Genomic DNA, 18,242 nt, shown 5'->3' with positions numbered 1-18,242 from the left:
TCACGGCAGTAAGTACAAGTTTAAGAGCAGTAAAAGTTAAGAAAAACACAATAGGATAGGGTAAGATAAAATAGAATAGATACTATACAGCAATATGTAATAGACTCCAATTTGTTAATGTAAATGGAGCTTCACACACTAAGGTTAATAATGGAGGTTAATAATAACAATGGAGTTCCACAGGGTTTTGTGCTAGGACCAATTCATTTGACATTATACATGCTACATGTATACGTGCTACATGTATGCATTTTACATGTCACCGTTTGTAATGGCAGCCTGTGTGGAGGGAGGAAGAGGACCCAAATGCAGACACTTGGAATGAAACTATAATTAAACAAAAAGCGAGCCATTTGTTTGTGGCTGGGAAAAGGTACTAAACAAAAGGTAGATGCACACTTAGGCAAAGGTTCAGGTGACAGACAACAAAACCTTGAACATGATAAAAACATGAACATGAAAAAACCTGAAAACATGACAAGAACTCAACAGGCAAACTGACACTGAACAAAGGATGATAAAGGACTTAAATACACAGAAGGGTAATGAGGGAAGCGGAAACACATGGAGAACATAGCTGACACATGAACATGACGCCACAGGGGAAGCAAAACTAACTATTATACGCAAGGAGAGGAACATGGGAACAGATAAGAGGAACGAGGCACAGACATAACTAAAATCATACATAGAGGAGGAGAGACTTACACAGGAAACAGAGCATGGAAAAAACTTTAGCTAAACGAAACCTAATTAAGGCATACTAATAATAACACCAGAACTTACCATTACTCTAATACATCATAAGAAATCAGACATACAAAATAAGCTCAAAATGCTGGGTCACAGACCCACCGCCATGACATAGACAGTATTACTGGAAGGCAGAGCATTCATTTTTATTACTACTCCTCCATCCACGATCCCTCCTTTGTACATTTCCAGGCTATCTGAATCTTGGCCGTTTGTCTCCAAACTGCTCAGCCTGAGATATCCCTCTGACATACTCATTTCTGTCTGCCAAAAATGAAGTTTAAGCTAGTAACTGAGTTTGGACAGACAAATATGTAAACCACATCTCGGCTGGTTGGGAGAGTAAACAAAAATGTGGCAGTGTTTTTGCAGATTAGCCCTTTAATCTAACTTTCTTTGCCTCTTTTTGCGTTCAGTGTGTGACGAGCACCGGGACTTCAAAGACATGAAGCTGTTTTACCGCTTCCGGAAGGATGACGGCACATTCCCGCTGGATAATGAAGCCAAGGTGTTTATGAGGGGCCAGAGGATCTATGAAAAGTATGAACAAATAAACTTTTCTGTTTTACCTTTTTTAAAATGTAGCATTAAGGATACTGTGTTGCATTTGCTTTCACACCAAGTGCTAGATTAGAAGAAGGTTCTTATATCTGCATAAAGACCAGGAAGTCTCTGTGTAAAGGTGAGAAGATATGCTCTCAGTAATTAGCTTCCCAGTTGTGAAGTTTTTCTGTAGCCAGCAGAACCTGAGTGAGCTGATCAGTGAACTTCAGGGATGATTTTCTAGATTCTTGATTGAGCAAATTTTGCCATTTACCCTTTCCCAGTGTTAGAGTCAGATTTACTAAACAGGACAAAATAGCATTTAATGTGTGCCATCCCTAAACAGTGCTCATGGGTGTGGTTGGTTTTACTGGTAAGTCACCAAAGTTGCACTGTTTGCTAAACACAGATGCAGTTAAATTCATATTTAAAAACAAAAGATGATTTTTTTTCCCCATTAATACATATTGTCACTATCAGCAGCAAATTGCATGCCACAAACGTTAGTAAATCAGTTTACATACTTGATTTAAATATTGCCCTCCCTATATTTTGGCATTGAGAAACCATTCCCAACGATTACATGTAATTTTTCACTGTGCTCTTTTTGTAAATACAGACAATACTGTGTTTGGTGCATACGTTAGTAAATCTGGCCCTTAACACTAAGCAAATGGACTTCTGGGTCAAGCTTTAGTTATAAAACAAGCTCAAGAGTAGCATCAATTTCCCGATTTGACTCCTAGGTAGATGAAAAATTTCCCAGAATGTTAAACCTCTGGTGCATAATGTTAAGCATACCGCAAATGAATTCTCTGATCAACATGATGATTATCTCTGTGGCTCATTTTAGGCACAGCAGCTCAAACTAGCTGCTTGTCAAACCTGTTTGTGAAGAGAAGCTGTTCAGAAGAAAGCTGATTTACAGGGAGGGTCATGGGAAGCAAAATTACTTGTTTTTTTTCCTCCCAGAAACTGTGGGACTGCACCTGTCACGGTGTGGCATGGCACACCGTGGAAGGAGTGGGGAAGGAGGACCCAGGCGCGGTGCTCTACGTATAGACAGTGTTTATTTACAGAGGGTGATATCAAACAACAATAAATCCCCGTGTTTCTCCCCAGACTCCCGTGTCGTGTCCTCCAAGTGAATAGTTCGTGTCTCTGTGCTCTCCGCTCCCGTGTCAGCACCCCCCGGTGCTCGCTGCTCTTCGTGCCTTCCACGCTCCTCCTGCGGGAAACAATAGACGCAGCCGTCAGGACACAAATAACCGCGGGCATACACTTACACACATTAACTCAATTCAATGGGACGACTAACGTGGAGTCTCAAGGAAATGATCCCGCGTCGGTGGGAGCTCCAAGACTCTCTTAAGTAGCTCCCCCGACGAGGCCTGATCAGCAGCAGGTGTGTGGCTTCGGGTGTGGCCAGTCCCCTTGCAGGGCCACACCCTCCAGGCCTGACGCCGCCTATAAACAAGTGCTCAGCCACCCACACACACATATACACAAGCACAGGGAAGGGGGAGCAACACCAAAATACACAGCAATAATAATAATAATAATAATAATAATAATAATAATAATAATAATAATAATAATAATAATAATAATAATAATATAATACATGACTGCTCAGGGATCCTGGGTCGCCCAGTCCCAGGACCCTGACAGTACCCCCCCTCTAAGGGTCGGCTCCCGACGACCCCAAAACCAAAACAAAAAACAGCACAACCAACCCAGGGCGGGCGGCTGGGGGAACCAGGACGGAGGGCCAGAACCAAAACAAGCAAAAACAACAAAACCACAAACCGACCCAGTCCACAGTCTCAGAGTCAGGCCGCGCATCCCGCAGCGGTGCAAAAAGAAAACGAAAAGACGCCACAAACAGTCACAGGCGGCCCATCAACACAACAAGAGAGTTCAGGGGGCCTACCTCGAGCCCAACGGCGGTGACGTAGCAGCTCCGGCGGACGGCCCCGGGTCCGGCAGCAGCAGCAAAACAGTTCAGGGGGCCTGCCACGGGTCCGGTGGCGGCGGCGCTGCTCCTCCGGCGGCCTGCCACGGGTCCGGTGGCGGCGGAACGGTTCTGGTGGCCTGCCACGGGTCCGATGGCAACGTCGCTGCTCCGGTGAGCAACAGCGAGGCGTGGCACCAGGTCCATGACGCGCCGATCGCTGACGTGGACGCACCGGACGTGGACGGCGAGGAGGCCGCGCTAGACGTGGAGGTCCCTCCGGTCCGCTGACCTCCGGCCGAGCGGGACCCTCCTCAGCCGGCAGCGAGAGCTCCTCCTCAGCCGGCAGCGAGAGCTCCTCCTCAGCCGGCAGCGAGAGCTCCTCCTCAGCCGGCAGCGAGAGCTCCTCCTCAGCCGGCAGCGAGAGCTCCTCCTCCGGCTCGCAGCGAGAGCTCCTCCTCCGGCTCGCAGCGAGAGCTCCTCCTCCGGCTCGCAGCGAGAGCTCCTCCTCCGGCTCGCAGCGAGAGCTCCTCCTCTGGCTCGCTGAGCTCCTGCTCGGGCATGCTGAGCTCCTGCTCGGGCATGCTGAGCTCCACAGCTGGCGATGCGGGCTCCTCCGGCTCACTGAGCTCCTGCTCGGGCATGCTGAGCTCCTCAGCTGGCAGAGCGGGCTCCTCCGGCTCACTGAGCTCCTGCTCGGGCATGCTGAGCTCCACAGCTGGCGATGCGGGCTCCTCCGGCTCACTGAGCTCCTGCTCGGGCATGCTGAGCTCCTCCGGCTCGCTGAGCTCCTCAGCTGGCGGTGCGGGCTCCTCCGGCTCGCTGAGCTGCTCCTGCTCGGGCATGCCGAGCTCCTCCGGCTCGCTGAGCTGCTCCTGCTCGGGCATGCCGAGCTCCTCCGGCTCGCTGAGCTGCTCCTGCTCGGGCATGCCGAGCTCCTCCGGCTCGCTGAGCTCCTGCTGCTGCTGGACGAAGTCTGTGGTTTCCCAAGCTTGCACTACCCCCCGGGCCTTATGCAGGGTGCAAAGGCAGGCGGAAACTCCCTTAAGCTGGCCGAGGTAGGGATTTCCCACCAGGATTGCCTCGATGGCGTTTAACCCCACCACTCTTGCCCTTGTGTTGGTGGTGTGAGTTACCCAGTCCATCAGGCGTTGGACGCGTGTGAGGTCGCTCTCTCCGGACAAGGCCGCTGGAGTGGGTAGTGGAATGGAGGCTGCTGCTGGTGGAGAAGATGGCTGAGCGGGTGATGTGGACGGTGAACAGGATGAAACGGTAAGCGGTGAGGTAGATGTCGCGGGGGATGATTCAGCAGGTGACGGCTGGATTACTAGCTGGGCGATAGGCTGTGGTACAGCGACCAGCTGGGCCGCGGGCTGCGCTTTGGCTACCGGCTGGGCAGCTGGCTGTGCCGCAGCTACAGGTGGCTGCTGAGCAGGTAACTGAGCCGAAAGCGGACGGGCAGCTGACCGTATAAACATAGCCCCAGAGTAAACAGTTGAGGTGAGTGACGAGGAATTGTCCATATGACTCACCACAGCCGGCTGTTGAGATGTCTGTGGATCTAGCTGCAGTGAGGAACGCTGGCGGCGCGAACGTCGTTTCCGTGTCGGCGTCGGGGCCGGCGTCTCAGGGAGTGAATCCACCAGCTGTCCGAGCTGGTTGGCAGCCTGAGGAGGAGAGTGGAGGTGGAGGGTGGAAAGTAGGAAGTCCAGGACCACTGCATTAAGGGAGTCCACCAGCCAGGGGAATTTAAAAAGCATCTCCTGCAGCCGCCTCTCCACGGCGCGACGCAAACCTTCCGCTGGCTTCTCCCACCACACCTCACATAGGTGGTACACTTCATCCATAACTTCCCTCCTGAGCCTCTCCTCGGAGACCGCTGGGTCCATAAGTGGCGGGATCATTCTGTCACGGTGTGGCATGGCACACCGTGGAAGGAGTGGGGAAGGAGGACCCAGGCGCGGTGCTCTACGTATAGACAGTGTTTATTTACAGAGGGTGATATCAAACAACAATAAATCCCCGTGTTTCTCCCCAGACTCCCGTGTCGTGTCCTCCAAGTGAATAGTTCGTGTCTCTGTGCTCTCCGCTCCCGTGTCAGCACCCCCCGGTGCTCGCTGCTCTTCGTGCCTTCCACGCTCCTCCTGCGGGAAACAATAGACGCAGCCGTCAGGACACAAATAACCGCGGGCATACACTTACACACATTAACTCAATTCAATGGGACGACTAACGTGGAGTCTCAAGGAAATGATCCCGCGTCGGTGGGAGCTCCAAGACTCTCTTAAGTAGCTCCCCCGACGAGGCCTGATCAGCAGCAGGTGTGTGGCTTCGGGTGTGGCCAGTCCCCTTGCAGGGCCACACCCTCCAGGCCTGACGCCGCCTATAAACAAGTGCTCAGCCACCCACACACACATATACACAAGCACAGGGAAGGGGGAGCAACACCAAAATACACAGCAATAATAATAATAATAATATAATACATGACTGCTCAGGGATCCTGGGTCGCCCAGTCCCAGGACCCTGACAGCACCGAGGCTCAGAACAAGATAAATTAGGAATATTTTGTGCTGTACATCATGCAAAGCCTCTAGTCTGGGCTTGGAAATGAACCTAGTAGGTCATCTTTAAAGGCCGCAGCTGTGAAAGCATTTGATAGCATGAATGGTGAACTGTGACTTTATGTTGATATGTGGTTTCAGTTTTTGGAGCTTCATGGCTACTTGGAAAGCTGTGCCACATTCCATCCACACATTTCCGGTTGTCCTATGTATCTCTTTGTTAGTCTATGTCATTCTGCACAGCATGCTGATTGAGTGCATCTGACATACCACCCCCATTAATTAGAAAATTTGTCCTGCTGCTGAATTCGATTCAGTTAGATTAGAGGACACTGCATTGAGCATGCCTGTTTTTTGTGATAAAAGCCTGCAAAGTTAGGAAAATTAGAGGATATAGAGATGAGTCATAGCTTTATTTAGAGGAGCGCTTGGGTTTAAAGGGGGGATGCCACAAATAGCATGATCAGCTCTGTAACCGTGTTGTTTTTCCAGTAAATAGGAGACTAACAATTTATAAATATAAAAAAACCACCAAACTCTTCCTTTCTGCCTCTCGCGTGTGTATGTGGCATTATTTTTTTGGACTTGTGCACTGTACCGTAGTCTTCCTGTGCCGCTTTTAATTTGTACACAGTGGCACACTGTTATTAACAGAGACCTATTTCTTATGTGTTCCTGAGACAGCACACACAAACACAGTTATTGCATAAGAGAAAGAAATATTCCAAGGGGAGACATCTGTCGTTTCAGCCCTCAAAGCTATGTGTTTATGTAATCACCGCGGTGCAGTCCAGGACACACACACACACACACACACACACACACACACACACACACACACACACACACACACTTATCCTAGTGGTTGAATTGCTTCGCTGCTGCACTTATGACAAAAAAAATCTCTGTGTCTCTTGTGCTTGAGTGCAAAGTGCACTCATGTCCCACTGAGGGAAGGTTGTTGTCCCTACGCTTCCTGTTTTCATAACAATCTATGATTTAGTTCCTGGTAATCACTTCACTTGTAAACACTACACAACTGAAATGAATGAGACTTAAGATACACAAGAACCAACGACCACAGCAGAAGTTATCAAGCTGTCAGGAATGTGGTTTTATTATAAGGCTTCTATACACCACATCGTACCATATAATACTTTGATTCGTTTATTAAAAAAATTCTTGACTCATCTCTAAAGTGCCCAGGATGTTTCATCCTTATGGCCTCAGGGTTAGGCTCCCACAAGTTTGATAAGTGGATATAAAAATGGTTGAAACATCCTTATTTCTAGATGAACAATATTTTCTATAGACATTCGTGGTTGCCAGAGGATGCATGAGGCATTTTTAGTACAAGAATTATCTGTTCATTCATTTCAGTTATAGTTTGCCAGGCTAGCACAGTAAAATAAGATGGAAGACATTCTAGCATAAATCTTTTTTTTCAGTGAAGACACCTGTCGTGGGATGGAGTTAGAAGAGGACCCGAATTCAGACTCAGAGCAGAATTAACTCAATTTGGTATTTATTTTAGTTGTGACAGTAAGTCCATAATACTGTAGGAAATACAAGTGCAGGTGAAGAGAATCTAACCAATGGGACAAGAGGAAGCAAAACTAAACACAATACACATGAGACTAGAGAAGAGACAAGAAAGCAAAACACTAACTGAAACCCAAACCCCAGACTGAAGAGAAACGTCCAGAATAAACAAACTAAGAGCCCAAAGGAGCATCAAGTAATAAAGAATTTAGTGCAAAACCCAAAGTGTTCGGTCAAAACTCCAGGATCATGACAACATTTCACAGAAGAAAAAGAAGGCTTTACTAACAGAATACTACACAAAAGTCTTGAGCCACACTTTAATCCCTTATATGCTGCTTTAATTTTTTTCACTCATTTTCAGTGCAGTCCTTGTCTCTGACTATTTTCTTAGTAATGGTTTTTGTCTGTTAAACCACAAAACGCTGAGCTACGAATCATGCAAGCATAAAACTACCACCTAACTCAAGGGATGAACCAGTGTGTCTACACATACCCGAAAACTTAACAAAGGGCTAATTTTACATGGTATCTTTAGGCACTTTGTTATTATCTGCCAGTTTTCCTCCTATTTCTATAAAAATGCCAATGAGAACGCAGTTTGGCAGATAAAAAATAGTGTTTTTATTCCAACAATTTGCTCTGTCATGGTTTGGGTTGCATTTCAGCCGGTGATGTTGAAGATCTTGGCAAAACCAATGGAATGATAAACTCAGAAAGGTGCCGTCAGATTGTGTTCCACCATGCAATACAAACTGGAAAGTGTCTAAATTTGCAAAAGCGTCATATTTCAGCATGACAATGATCCCAAACACCAATGCCAATACAGTAAAAGCATACCTGGATAGATAAAAAGACAATGAAACACCATGAGACATCCATAGGCCTCCTCAGTGCCCAGACCTCAACATTATTGAAGCAGTGTGGGATCATCTTAATAGAGAACAGAACAAAAGGCAGCCAACATCTAGAAATCACTGCACCTATTTCTAATTTTTCCAGCAACATATATAAAAATGGTTTGGCTCAAGACTTTTGCACAGTTCTGTACATTAAAATAGCTTTGTGTTTTTTCCTTCAGCCAGTTTCACGTCTATTTTTTCTTCTACTGGAAAATAAACAGTTCTTGTCACACGTTAATTGATCTGTGATACCATCAACTGTCAAAACAACATAAACAACATACTGCAAACAAACCACAAGAAGTTATTTTGACAGAAGTTCCTAAGCGACAGAGGGGACACTTTAAAACGTTGTTTATCATGTAGCTGTTTGTGCGTGTGTGCATTTGCACTCTTGTTGATTATGCCCGAATTTCTACAGAATTTAACCTCTTCCACCTTAGAGACCCCTGTTCAGGGTCAAAGTACCATCCAGAGTTGTAGCTGAAATGTTTAGGTTCAAAAACATCAGTGTTAGTGACTCGTTGTTTGACAAAAACTGTTTATTCTGTCATGTGCAATTTTGATTAATTACAGTAAAATATTTTATGATGAGTGTCTCATCTGAAGCACCCAAACTGCACAGTTTTGGAGCCCAGAGTTTCAGAGGATAATCATGCTCATGTAGATCTCTGATATAATAAATTACCTTTGAGTAGCTGAATTCAAGTGGCTCAGGTGGTAGAGCAGGCTGCCCACTGTTTTCAGGGTTGGCGGTTTAATCTCGAGCTGCCTTTGGCAACAGGTCAAATATATATAGAATGCACCTACATGCTTAATTTGAGCCTTTTTGAGATTAGCCTAACACTGCTCTATCCTCACATACATTCACACCTGCAGTAGTTTCTGGTAGCCTCACTGGAGCACCTGTGAGTTATGTTCTTTGGTGACGGATGGTGGGTTTTCTACCCATTGGTGCACACACAACAGCTGTTTGGTGTCATAGGGGGCTGGAGCCTATTCAGGCTGTCAAAGGGTGAAAGACAGGGTACACTCTGGGCAGGATAAAGGTCTGTCGAGCTAACGCAGAGAGACGCAGTTTTGAATGTGGAAACCCTAACCTAATGCATGTCTTTGAACTGTGGAAGGACGCTGTGCCAACATGAAAATTTTACAGAAATTATTTCATTTGCACAGCTTTGATGCAGATCACCTTAGCCAGCATTTGAGATTTAATCTAGGTACATTACAAGATGTAAGATACAATCTCTTGTCTGTGCGCTGCTGTTGTCATTCCCCACGTTCATGCAGGAATTTTTTCATGTTTTTTCATCAACGTTTGCCACATCAGTGCGTACAGACAACGAGATAAGGGCAGGCAGGGATGTTTGTTGATTTCACAGGACTTGTCAAGTCTATAAAACACACCAGTTTCAAAAGCAGAGACTGCTTTTCATTCCCAAGGCCGCCCTTCAGTCTGAGCCTGGTCAGCCTCAAGGAACCACAGCGCTCACTCAGTGTACTGGTGGTTTTACATGTTTTCTACTTCAGCTGCAAATTGTATATACTTTCCGTTATTGGTGACCATTTTTCCGCATTCCAGACATCCATCATGCTTAACCTATATTTTGTTTTTTTCCCTGTCAGAGACACACAACCTTTAATTCCTTAACATAACAAGTTATAGCTGTGAGTGTGGTCACTGCTTTATGTTTGCGAGGAGATGTGACATTTCCAGTGGTGGAAAATCTTGTTTTGTTTCAGTAGGAAGTCGTAATAATAAGTGATTAAAAGAGGAAGATTCATCAAAAAAGGAATCAAACTTTTTAGGATGGAGGCAAAAAAAAAGATTGGAGTACAGCATTGCAAAAGTGAACTTATGTCATAGTAAAGGTGTTAAACTAATCCTTCATTTAAGAGCCTGAGATTAGGACTGTAGAAGTAAAGGTTATTTGATATGACAAGGTTTTTTTTGGCACTGCAGGGTGTCATTCACATAATGTGTTTGCTACACAGTCTGTGTAAAGGAAGTGCATGCATTTAGTTTATTAAGCTGTAAGTAGCCATAACTGCATAAACTCCACAAGGTCCACTTGTGTGAGCATGCCCAGTGGAGAAAAGTGCATCCGCCCCATTCAGTCCTTGCACGCTAATACATAAAAGAGAGAAGTTGATCAGCAACTTATAGCAGGTGAGCCAATCATTCCACCTGGCACTGCTCCCTGAATTAATCTGCCCCACCTGGTATCCTGCAGCTCAGCCAAAAACCACCCCTCACTGCTGCAATCCCATTCATATTCTGTGATAGCGTGACTCATGATAAGATGGCAGGTGGGTAAAGTAAGTAAAATAATTCATAGCACCTTTCAAGATAAGGATCACAAAGTGCTTCATAAAAAGAGGAAATAAAAAAAACCCAAAACTAATAATAAACTACAGCAATATCCACTAGTTAAAAGCAAGTCTATACAAATTAAGTCTTGAGCTGCTCTTTGAAAGTTGAGTCCACAGATCTCAGTGGAAGAGCATTCATAGTTTAGAAGTTGCAACCTCGAATGCACAGTCTCTTTTAGTTTTCAGTCTGTAACAAGGAACCACCAACAGGTTTTGGTCAGAAGACCTCAGGGACCTGCACCTTATATTTGGGAGAAAGAGTTTGGTAATGTAAGCAGGCATTTGACCATCCAAAGCTCTGAACGTGATCACCTAAATCTCAAACTGGTTTCAAATGAGACAACTTAGAGGACCTACTAAGTACCCTCACAGCCACATTTTGGACCATCTGTAGGTGATTCAAAGATGACTTACTGAGGCCAGTGTACTAAAATAGTCCAATTGTGAGGAAACAGAGCCATGAATAATCATTTCTAATTCTGATTTAGACACCATTCGACTGAGGCAGTCACACACAAGGCTATTAATGTTTATCAAAATGAAGAGCCTAGTCAAATGTACATCATCAAATGTTCACCATAGGTTCAGTCATTTTATTCATAAATACACAAGGTTGTTGATCACAATGGGAACAAAGCTGTCAGGAACACAAAAGAGAACCAGTCTTCCCAGTGTAGGTGAAAGACACTTAGCTGTCACCCAGTTATTTATAGCATCAATACAGTCTTGAATGACAGATATTTTTGCAACATTTGTTAGAGAGAAAGAAGTATACAACTGGATATCATCTGCATAACAATTATATGAGACGCAAGATGTGTCTTAAGTGGTTGTAGTGCAAACAGAGCTGCACCTTGGGTTTACACCACATGACAAAGTGGCAGATGAGAACATAAACATGTCAGCAGCAACTGATAAAAATCTGAGGTAAGAAGAAAACCGTTCTAGAGATGATCCAGAGATGCTCACTTAAGACCTTAACCTGCCAATCAAAATACTGTGATCAGTTATGTCAAATGCTGCTGTTAAATCTAAAAGTACAAGAACAAGATATTCTCTCTTTATATTTCTCTTAGAAACCCTAAGAAGAGCTAAACCTTGGACAGGTCATCGGCCCATCATAGGTGCAGACCACCACTCACTCTCTTGTTTGCACCTACAGCCAGTTTAGAAGGCCAGTAATCAGCACGCCTTTGGACTTCAGGATGCCCGTCACACAAAGATACATTCAAACCAGTTAGGTTCTTGTGGGAGACAGAAGTGCAAACCACTTCACCATGCCCATCTTACATAACCATTAGTGTTGCATCCTTTAAAAGCTATTCTTTGGCCATAGAGTCATCACTACCCCACCCATATGAAAGACTAAATTTAAAAGCAGGGAAATGCCAAGTCTCAGTGTTTGTCACTCGGAGTTAGGTAAACTGACTGAACAGACACTCTGAGTTCATATCAGGGTCGTGGCAACTCCTCTTGTTCCACTTAATGCTTCCATGATCCATTTATATGTGTATGCAAAGCGTCATAGTCCTTTCTATTACTTAAGTGGTTACTATTCAAAGTTCAGAGTTCACTTCACTGAGCCTGTCCCTTGGAGGTAGCATAACACGATCTGTTGACTTTACCTGTTAAAATGGATTAAATTGCATTGTGTAAACAGATCTTGTGGAACATTGTGTCCATTTCTTTTAACAGCATGTTATGATGTTTGCTGCTAATGTGAGCCATAGCAGTTTATTCCAGTAAAGCCACCAATCCTTCAAAATTCTGCATCTAAACCAGCCAGTGACCTTAAATGACTAAAGACTTGAGCAACACTGGGCTTGCACTTGTTCTATATTTCACTCAACCCAAAGGTTGAAATTTGAGGATAACACTATGTCCCTGTGAGCAACTCAGTGACGTCATAGTTCTTCTCTTGACTAGTTTCGGTTTTCTGTGGATGTCAGTCAAAGTTTAATGAACCACAGTGAGAGCATGAATGTGCTTTTTTTATAGAGGCGGCTTTTCACATCCTGCAGCTGAGTTGGATTTCATTTAGTTTTCCATTTACTTTCATTTCTTTCATTAGTCTCTCTATTTGTGTTACTTAGCACAGAACCTGTTCTGTCAGGAGACTAATGGTTTTGTCGCTAAAGCTTTCCAATCAAATATTAATTTGTCTCCATCGAGATGTTGAAAGAGTAGGAGGTTTGTCTGTGCCAGGTAAAACTTGCTTACTACATATACTGATTAATGATATACTGTGGATTGCCTATACAAAAAGCGAATAAATAAATGCATGGCAGGAAATGTATTGGCATAGTTGCTCTTCTCTGAGAATTAGATGAGAAGGCCACTCTCCAATGATAGCAATAGAGTGCATAGCCTAGCTTAGAATAAAGGCAAGAAACAGAGACACACTTAACCTGTCAGTATGTTTAAAGCTCATTAACTTACATATTATACCAGTGCCTTTTTGCATTTGGGTTATGTTGCCAATTTCCTGGCTGAGTATAGTTGCACACTTGTCTGTAGAGGTTTGAACAGCTTTTTGGCTTTGGTTAAGCCAAACTAATCTGATGGTTTCTTTGGAAATAGTTAATAGTTACTACACAGACATGGGAGTGACATCTTCTCTTCTAACTCTACAAAAAAAAAGGGAAAAAAAGCCCAGAGGAGCTCTCGTTAATATGTCTGTCATCTCCAGATTCGGGTTTAATCTCATCACTGAATCGCTGATCCGGTAGGGACTTACGGAAACTGTCTCCTCCATAGTTAAATTAATATAGCTTTAAAGATTATCCCATCACTAGTTCTTCTGTCCTGCTTGGATCAAATGTTAAGTTAGTGGCTGATTCTTAGTCTGGAGCCAAATCACCCAAAGCTTTTGGATGCATCTGATGTTGAAATTATTACTTCTTTGAATAAGTTCTTTGAATATTATGATTATTTATACAAATCTCCAAACTGCTGATTCATTCATGCATGATATCTGTGTGTAATACACAGTCCAGGCTGTGATATTAACCGCTCAGTGAATGATTGATAAGCCACTAAAACTGAATGTGGGAATACGTTTTGTGCCAGCAGAACAGGACCAACAGCGTAGAAAATACATCTTTGAGGCTGTATTTCATTTTAAGCATATGTTTTGACATGCAGATGGCAGAAAGCCCCCTGTAACTTGCACAGCTCTTTGATGGCATTGCTTAAGTGTATAGGCTGGTGAGTGCTTGCGTGTGAGTGACAGGTGTGAATGTGGTTTTGATAAAGTGGGATAGCGAACGAGTCAACAGTTCTGCTCCTTACAGGCGTGCACATGCCTGTTTTTGTTTGAGTCTGTCACCGGGTGCCACTCAGAACAGACTACAACACCTGTTTAATGCAATCCTTGTTTTGTTTTTTGTGTTTTTGTGGAAACTATATTAAATCTTGTGCCTTTACATTCAACTCAGCTGATTCCAAAAAAACAACCCTCCATTTATCAGTGAAGCTTATCCAGAAGGTTTGCCTCAGTGTACTTACTTTGTAATCGTGTAGGTTTGATATATGAGGTTTAAGGAATGGCTTGAATTTATGCACACTGCTCATGTGCTAATCTGGAGACAGCTACAGCACAGGCTTTGTGCATTTTGAAAGTGAAGATTAGAGAGTGAAGGAATGACCAGAGTTGCTGGTTTATAAGGTTTTCTCCACAGGGAACTACCTCTGAAGAAAGTTTACTTTTCACTCAACCAAAGGCTCGTAGCTTCCATAAAACCTTACTTTATTTTCCAACAGCTAGGTGAGACTTTTATGTAAAATCACTGTAACTTTAAATAAATTTGTCGGTGCCAGGTGCACCACGTGCACCAAATGTGCCGTTTCATCTCTGCAGCACCCCACTATCACTCCTTTCCCTCGGTCTCAACTTCATTACTCTGTTCGCTCTAATTTTCTCCATAGATTAATGAACACAGAGAACAACCTACTGCAAACCAGAGAGGAGGAAGGCAAGTCGTTTGAGCGGACGCTGGTAGCCTCAGAGTTCATCGATTGGCTGCTGCAGGAGGGGGAGATGCCAACCAGGGAGGAGGCTGAACAGCTGGGGCGGAGGCTTCTTGAACATGGGATCATCCAGCATGGTGAGGATGGAGTCAAGGGAAGGGCCTTGTTTCCTCCTGTCAGTTATTTGGTTAATCAGTACAATCATTTATCTCCCCGTTGAATTGGTAGTCAGCAAAGGGTTTACCAGTTTACCGTTTTAGTGTCATAGATATGTCTAGATAGAGCCAACCTAAATTACAGTTTCTTTCTAGGCAATACCCATAAGTAGGCCTCAAACCTAACAACAAAAACTAGGTTAATATGGTCTCTAAAGGGTGCCTAAAATATGAAATCTTTATTAGTTTTGCTCCTTAAAACTCATCACTGCCCATTTTGGGCTTCTAGCCATTTTGAATTGACCCACATTATAGTGTCACACTGACTGGGAATGCATTTCACTGCTTATGAGTAGCACTGGTGTCATTTATCCCCCAAAAAGTAATGTTTTACATTACAGTATTTTAAAATATTTTTATTCTAATTCAATACATTACTTATAGAAAGTAATTACTTGCACTGGGGCATTGCTCCATTACTTTTGTGCTAATTTGCACTGTCTGAGATGCAGTTTCACCCATGTGATTGCCAGTTAAATGTATATTATTAAACTATATATGTGCCTACATAGCAGTAAAAGTCCTCTTCCTAATGAGAACACAAGCTCTTTCACTTCATGTACTGTTAGTTGGTAAAAAACACATAATACTTAATACATACTACATAATACTGTGGCAACAGCGTTGCTTCCATAGAAACCTCGTGCTTTTGTCACCTGCTGGAAATCAAGCTTTTGTTTCTTGCATGGTGCTGAAATACACTCAGCTTGAGGATCACTTTCTATGTGCGTCCTTTGCTATATGGAACCTTTGCAAAGTTCTTGGAGAGATTTATTGCCATATTCCAAGCAGCGGATTGTTGTTTCTGGCCTTTGCACACTTTGCAGTTTACAGTTGGAGATCACTCTTCTCTTCATCAGTATCCTCAATGAGATGAGTATAAGCCAATGCAAAGAAATGTTTAAAACATCATACAGATAACTGAAGAACTTATGTAAAAGAAGTAACAATGCAGTTGACATGCGAGGCGTGTGTTTTTTGTGAGGACCCAAATGCAGACCACAAAAAATGAAAACAGGAATTAACTGAAGCGTGCCGTTTATTAAGGCAGACATACCCAACGGGGAGAAACATAAAAAACAAACTAAACAGAGGAACGCCTGAACTGGGGGAAAGACATTAGAGAAATCTGAGCATTAGAGAAACCCTGAAAACACGGGAGGGACACAGGAGAGCCACGGGTAAAGCAGATGTGACGACAAAGGTCGGGGGAAAACTCACACAATATATACAGACAGGACGTGATCAGGGGAATTGGAAACAAATGGGAAACACAGCTGATACAACCGAACATGACGCCACAGGGGAAGCAACACTAAACACGCTTAACATAGACCACGTGACTGTCAAAATAAAACAGGAAAAAAGGCGGACTAAGACACTCTGACTTAACAAGGGAACAGGGAAGTGACAATGGGTGACAACGCACATGACAGAGAGGGGAGGCATGGAATAAATGCGAGGAGGTGAACGTGGGAGCTAAATGGGGGAAAACCCAGACATGAGGAACAAACACATGCGCATAAACAGAAATACAAGGTGAGTTTTTCCGAAAGGTCGCTTTCAACTGATTTAAAAGTGCTTTTGCATGTGAACAAATTTGATGTTTTAAAAACTTGTGTTTGTGCAGACACAATTTTGTGTGGAGGGTAATCACTGACATATACATTCATATCGTGTCCAGTTGTAACTGTGCGTTTAATACCTGCTAAGGTGTCGCTGATATTTTCCTGAACATGCTTGACTCACACACTGTGGATGTCAGTATTTTTCCAGGGGCTTTGGTTCTGCGTTTGTTGTTCAGGGCTTCCATGACAGGTTGGCATTTTGCTGAATGATGGTTATTTGGACCCTGAATGAGTTTCTGCTGGGTCATAACTGCATCATGAAATTTCTCTGGTTCCCGTTCATGTCTGATTTAATTTGGCTTGCTGCAGAGAGATCACATGACCTTTGTATTTTCATTAAGGAAAATATGTCTTCAACAGTGTTGGGGGTCGTCATGTCTGGATTCCAGACTGTAGATAGCTAAACGGAACAAAACGTTTTTGAAATGCCACTGCTGTACATCATGGTTGCCATGTTCTGCAGTCCAGACAGATTTAAACAGAGAGGCAATGATAACCTACAGATGAAAAAGAAAGAGGAAAGACATGAGTGATGGAGAGGTGGTTTATCATATGTTATCAAGTTATTCCTACCAACTCTTCCCTTTTGCTACTGCTTCTCTTCAGCCTGAATGCCTGTCGTCACAGAGTAGGTCCATCTGGCCCCTCTTTCTCTTGTTCACTTCCTAGTTTCCATCTCTCAAGGACTGCTGCAAAACTAAGCATCTCGAGGGACTTGGAAAGTGGTGTTACTCCACACATACGCATGCACACACACACACAAAAACACAAACAGCAGCCTTGTTACGTCACTTATTTAAGGTGATAGAAAACTTCATTTGCTCCGTCACAGAGACACGGCACTGCCATCCCCCTTGCAAAAATAAGTGCTCTAGTATTACAGAAATAATATGTGGACTGTGTATGTTGTTAACAACACTGTGTTGCAGTAAAGTTATAAATAGCTTACTCGTACACACCCCGAGTTCCCATGAAAAACACATTATAAAGGGGGTGGAGAGTAAACCAGCCAGATTTCTGTTCTTTTCTGTTGTGGTCCATAGTCACATTCATCTGTATGATGTATGGTTGGTCTGGATGGATCTACTTTGTGTTTGGCCCAAAGCCTGTGTTTGGTCAGTGTGCTTAGTGTGGCGCGCTGGGGAAAATGTTTTCCTACACTGTGCTTCTGAATGAGGTACAGACAGGCAGAATAAGCAGATGACAGAGTTCCAGGTAATGCTTAAATTAAACAGAGCAGGGCTGATATATCACTGTGCAACAGGCAATGAGCCAGGAGCCAGCTGTCATCACCAGGGGTGAGGCTTTACATGATAAATCAGATTACAGAAGAAAAACCAGCATTTCACGTCAGTCTGTGAAGAGGAGTGTAAAGCACAGTACAGGCTTTTTACTTTTAAAAAACACAATAAAGGGACTTTGTTGAGCTGACAGAAACCACAAAATTGATGCATGACATGGCCACGAGCCAAATGTGTGTTGCTCATAAAAATGCATGATACCTATAAATGAGAAATGACTATGAGAAGGCTCATTATGTAATGATTATTGTAATAACATAACATGCACTAGTGGACACCTGCGCATTTAGACTTTCTTCTTACAACTTACTTTATATTTTAACCTTCCGAGACCTTTAAGCTCTTGTTTGGGATGGATTTTTATTTTCTTCCAGCTATTTGTGATTAGAAGTATATAAAGTAAGCTTCATCTTTGGACAGAAAGTCATTCTTACAGTTTTACATTCTGTCTGCCCGCGTGCTGAACTGAAAAACGTTTGTAGTGCGAACTGTAACGTG

General features: G+C 43.7%; 2 protein-coding genes across 2 annotated transcripts in view; one reads left to right on the top strand and one right to left on the bottom strand.

The window, feature by feature from the left end:
• The window catches only part of deptor (DEP domain containing MTOR-interacting protein), a 38,843-nt gene that overhangs the window by 6,697 nt on the left and 13,904 nt on the right, over window positions 1–18,242 (top strand). The window contains exons 4-5 of the mRNA XM_085366288.1: window positions 1,170–1,293; window positions 14,559–14,737. Of these exons, the coding sequence (XP_085222414.1) occupies window positions 1,170–1,293; window positions 14,559–14,737 (303 nt within the window). The remainder of the gene's footprint in view (window positions 1–1,169; window positions 1,294–14,558; window positions 14,738–18,242) is intronic.
• LOC146622587 (uncharacterized) lies at window positions 3,089–5,172 on the bottom strand. Its single transcript, XM_085366774.1, has 3 exons — window positions 4,666–5,172; window positions 3,787–4,569; window positions 3,089–3,686 (listed from the first exon to the last, which is right to left on the bottom strand). Exons 1-3 carry the CDS (start codon window positions 5,170–5,172, stop codon window positions 3,129–3,131), a joined length of 1,848 nt encoding a protein of 615 aa, XP_085222900.1. The 3' UTR covers window positions 3,089–3,128.

Source organism: Diplotaxodon limnothrissa, linkage group LG11 (genome assembly GCF_057381915.1).
Source record: "Diplotaxodon limnothrissa isolate DT_005_m linkage group LG11, D_limnothrissa_male_GT1.1, whole genome shotgun sequence".
NCBI classification, from domain to species: Eukaryota; Metazoa; Chordata; class Actinopteri; order Cichliformes; family Cichlidae; genus Diplotaxodon; species Diplotaxodon limnothrissa.
The sequence above is the reverse complement of the archived record's forward strand: the minus strand, read 5'-3'. Positions and strand labels throughout refer to the sequence as shown.

Bases quoted from the DNA above. Each gene is read 5' to 3' on its own strand.
- LOC146622587 (XM_085366774.1), bottom strand. From the start codon at position 5,172: ATGCCACACCGTGACAGAATGATCCCGCCACTTATGGACCCAGCGGTC. The intron at 4,570-4,665 runs GCTGCGGCACAG...CTAGTAATCCAG, and splicing joins CTGCTCAGCAGCCACCTGTA to CCGTCACCTGCTGAATCATC. The intron at 3,687-3,786 runs GAGGAGGAGCTC...CGCTGCGAGCCG, and splicing joins AGCAGGAGCTCAGCGAGCCA to GAGGAGGAGCTCTCGCTGCC.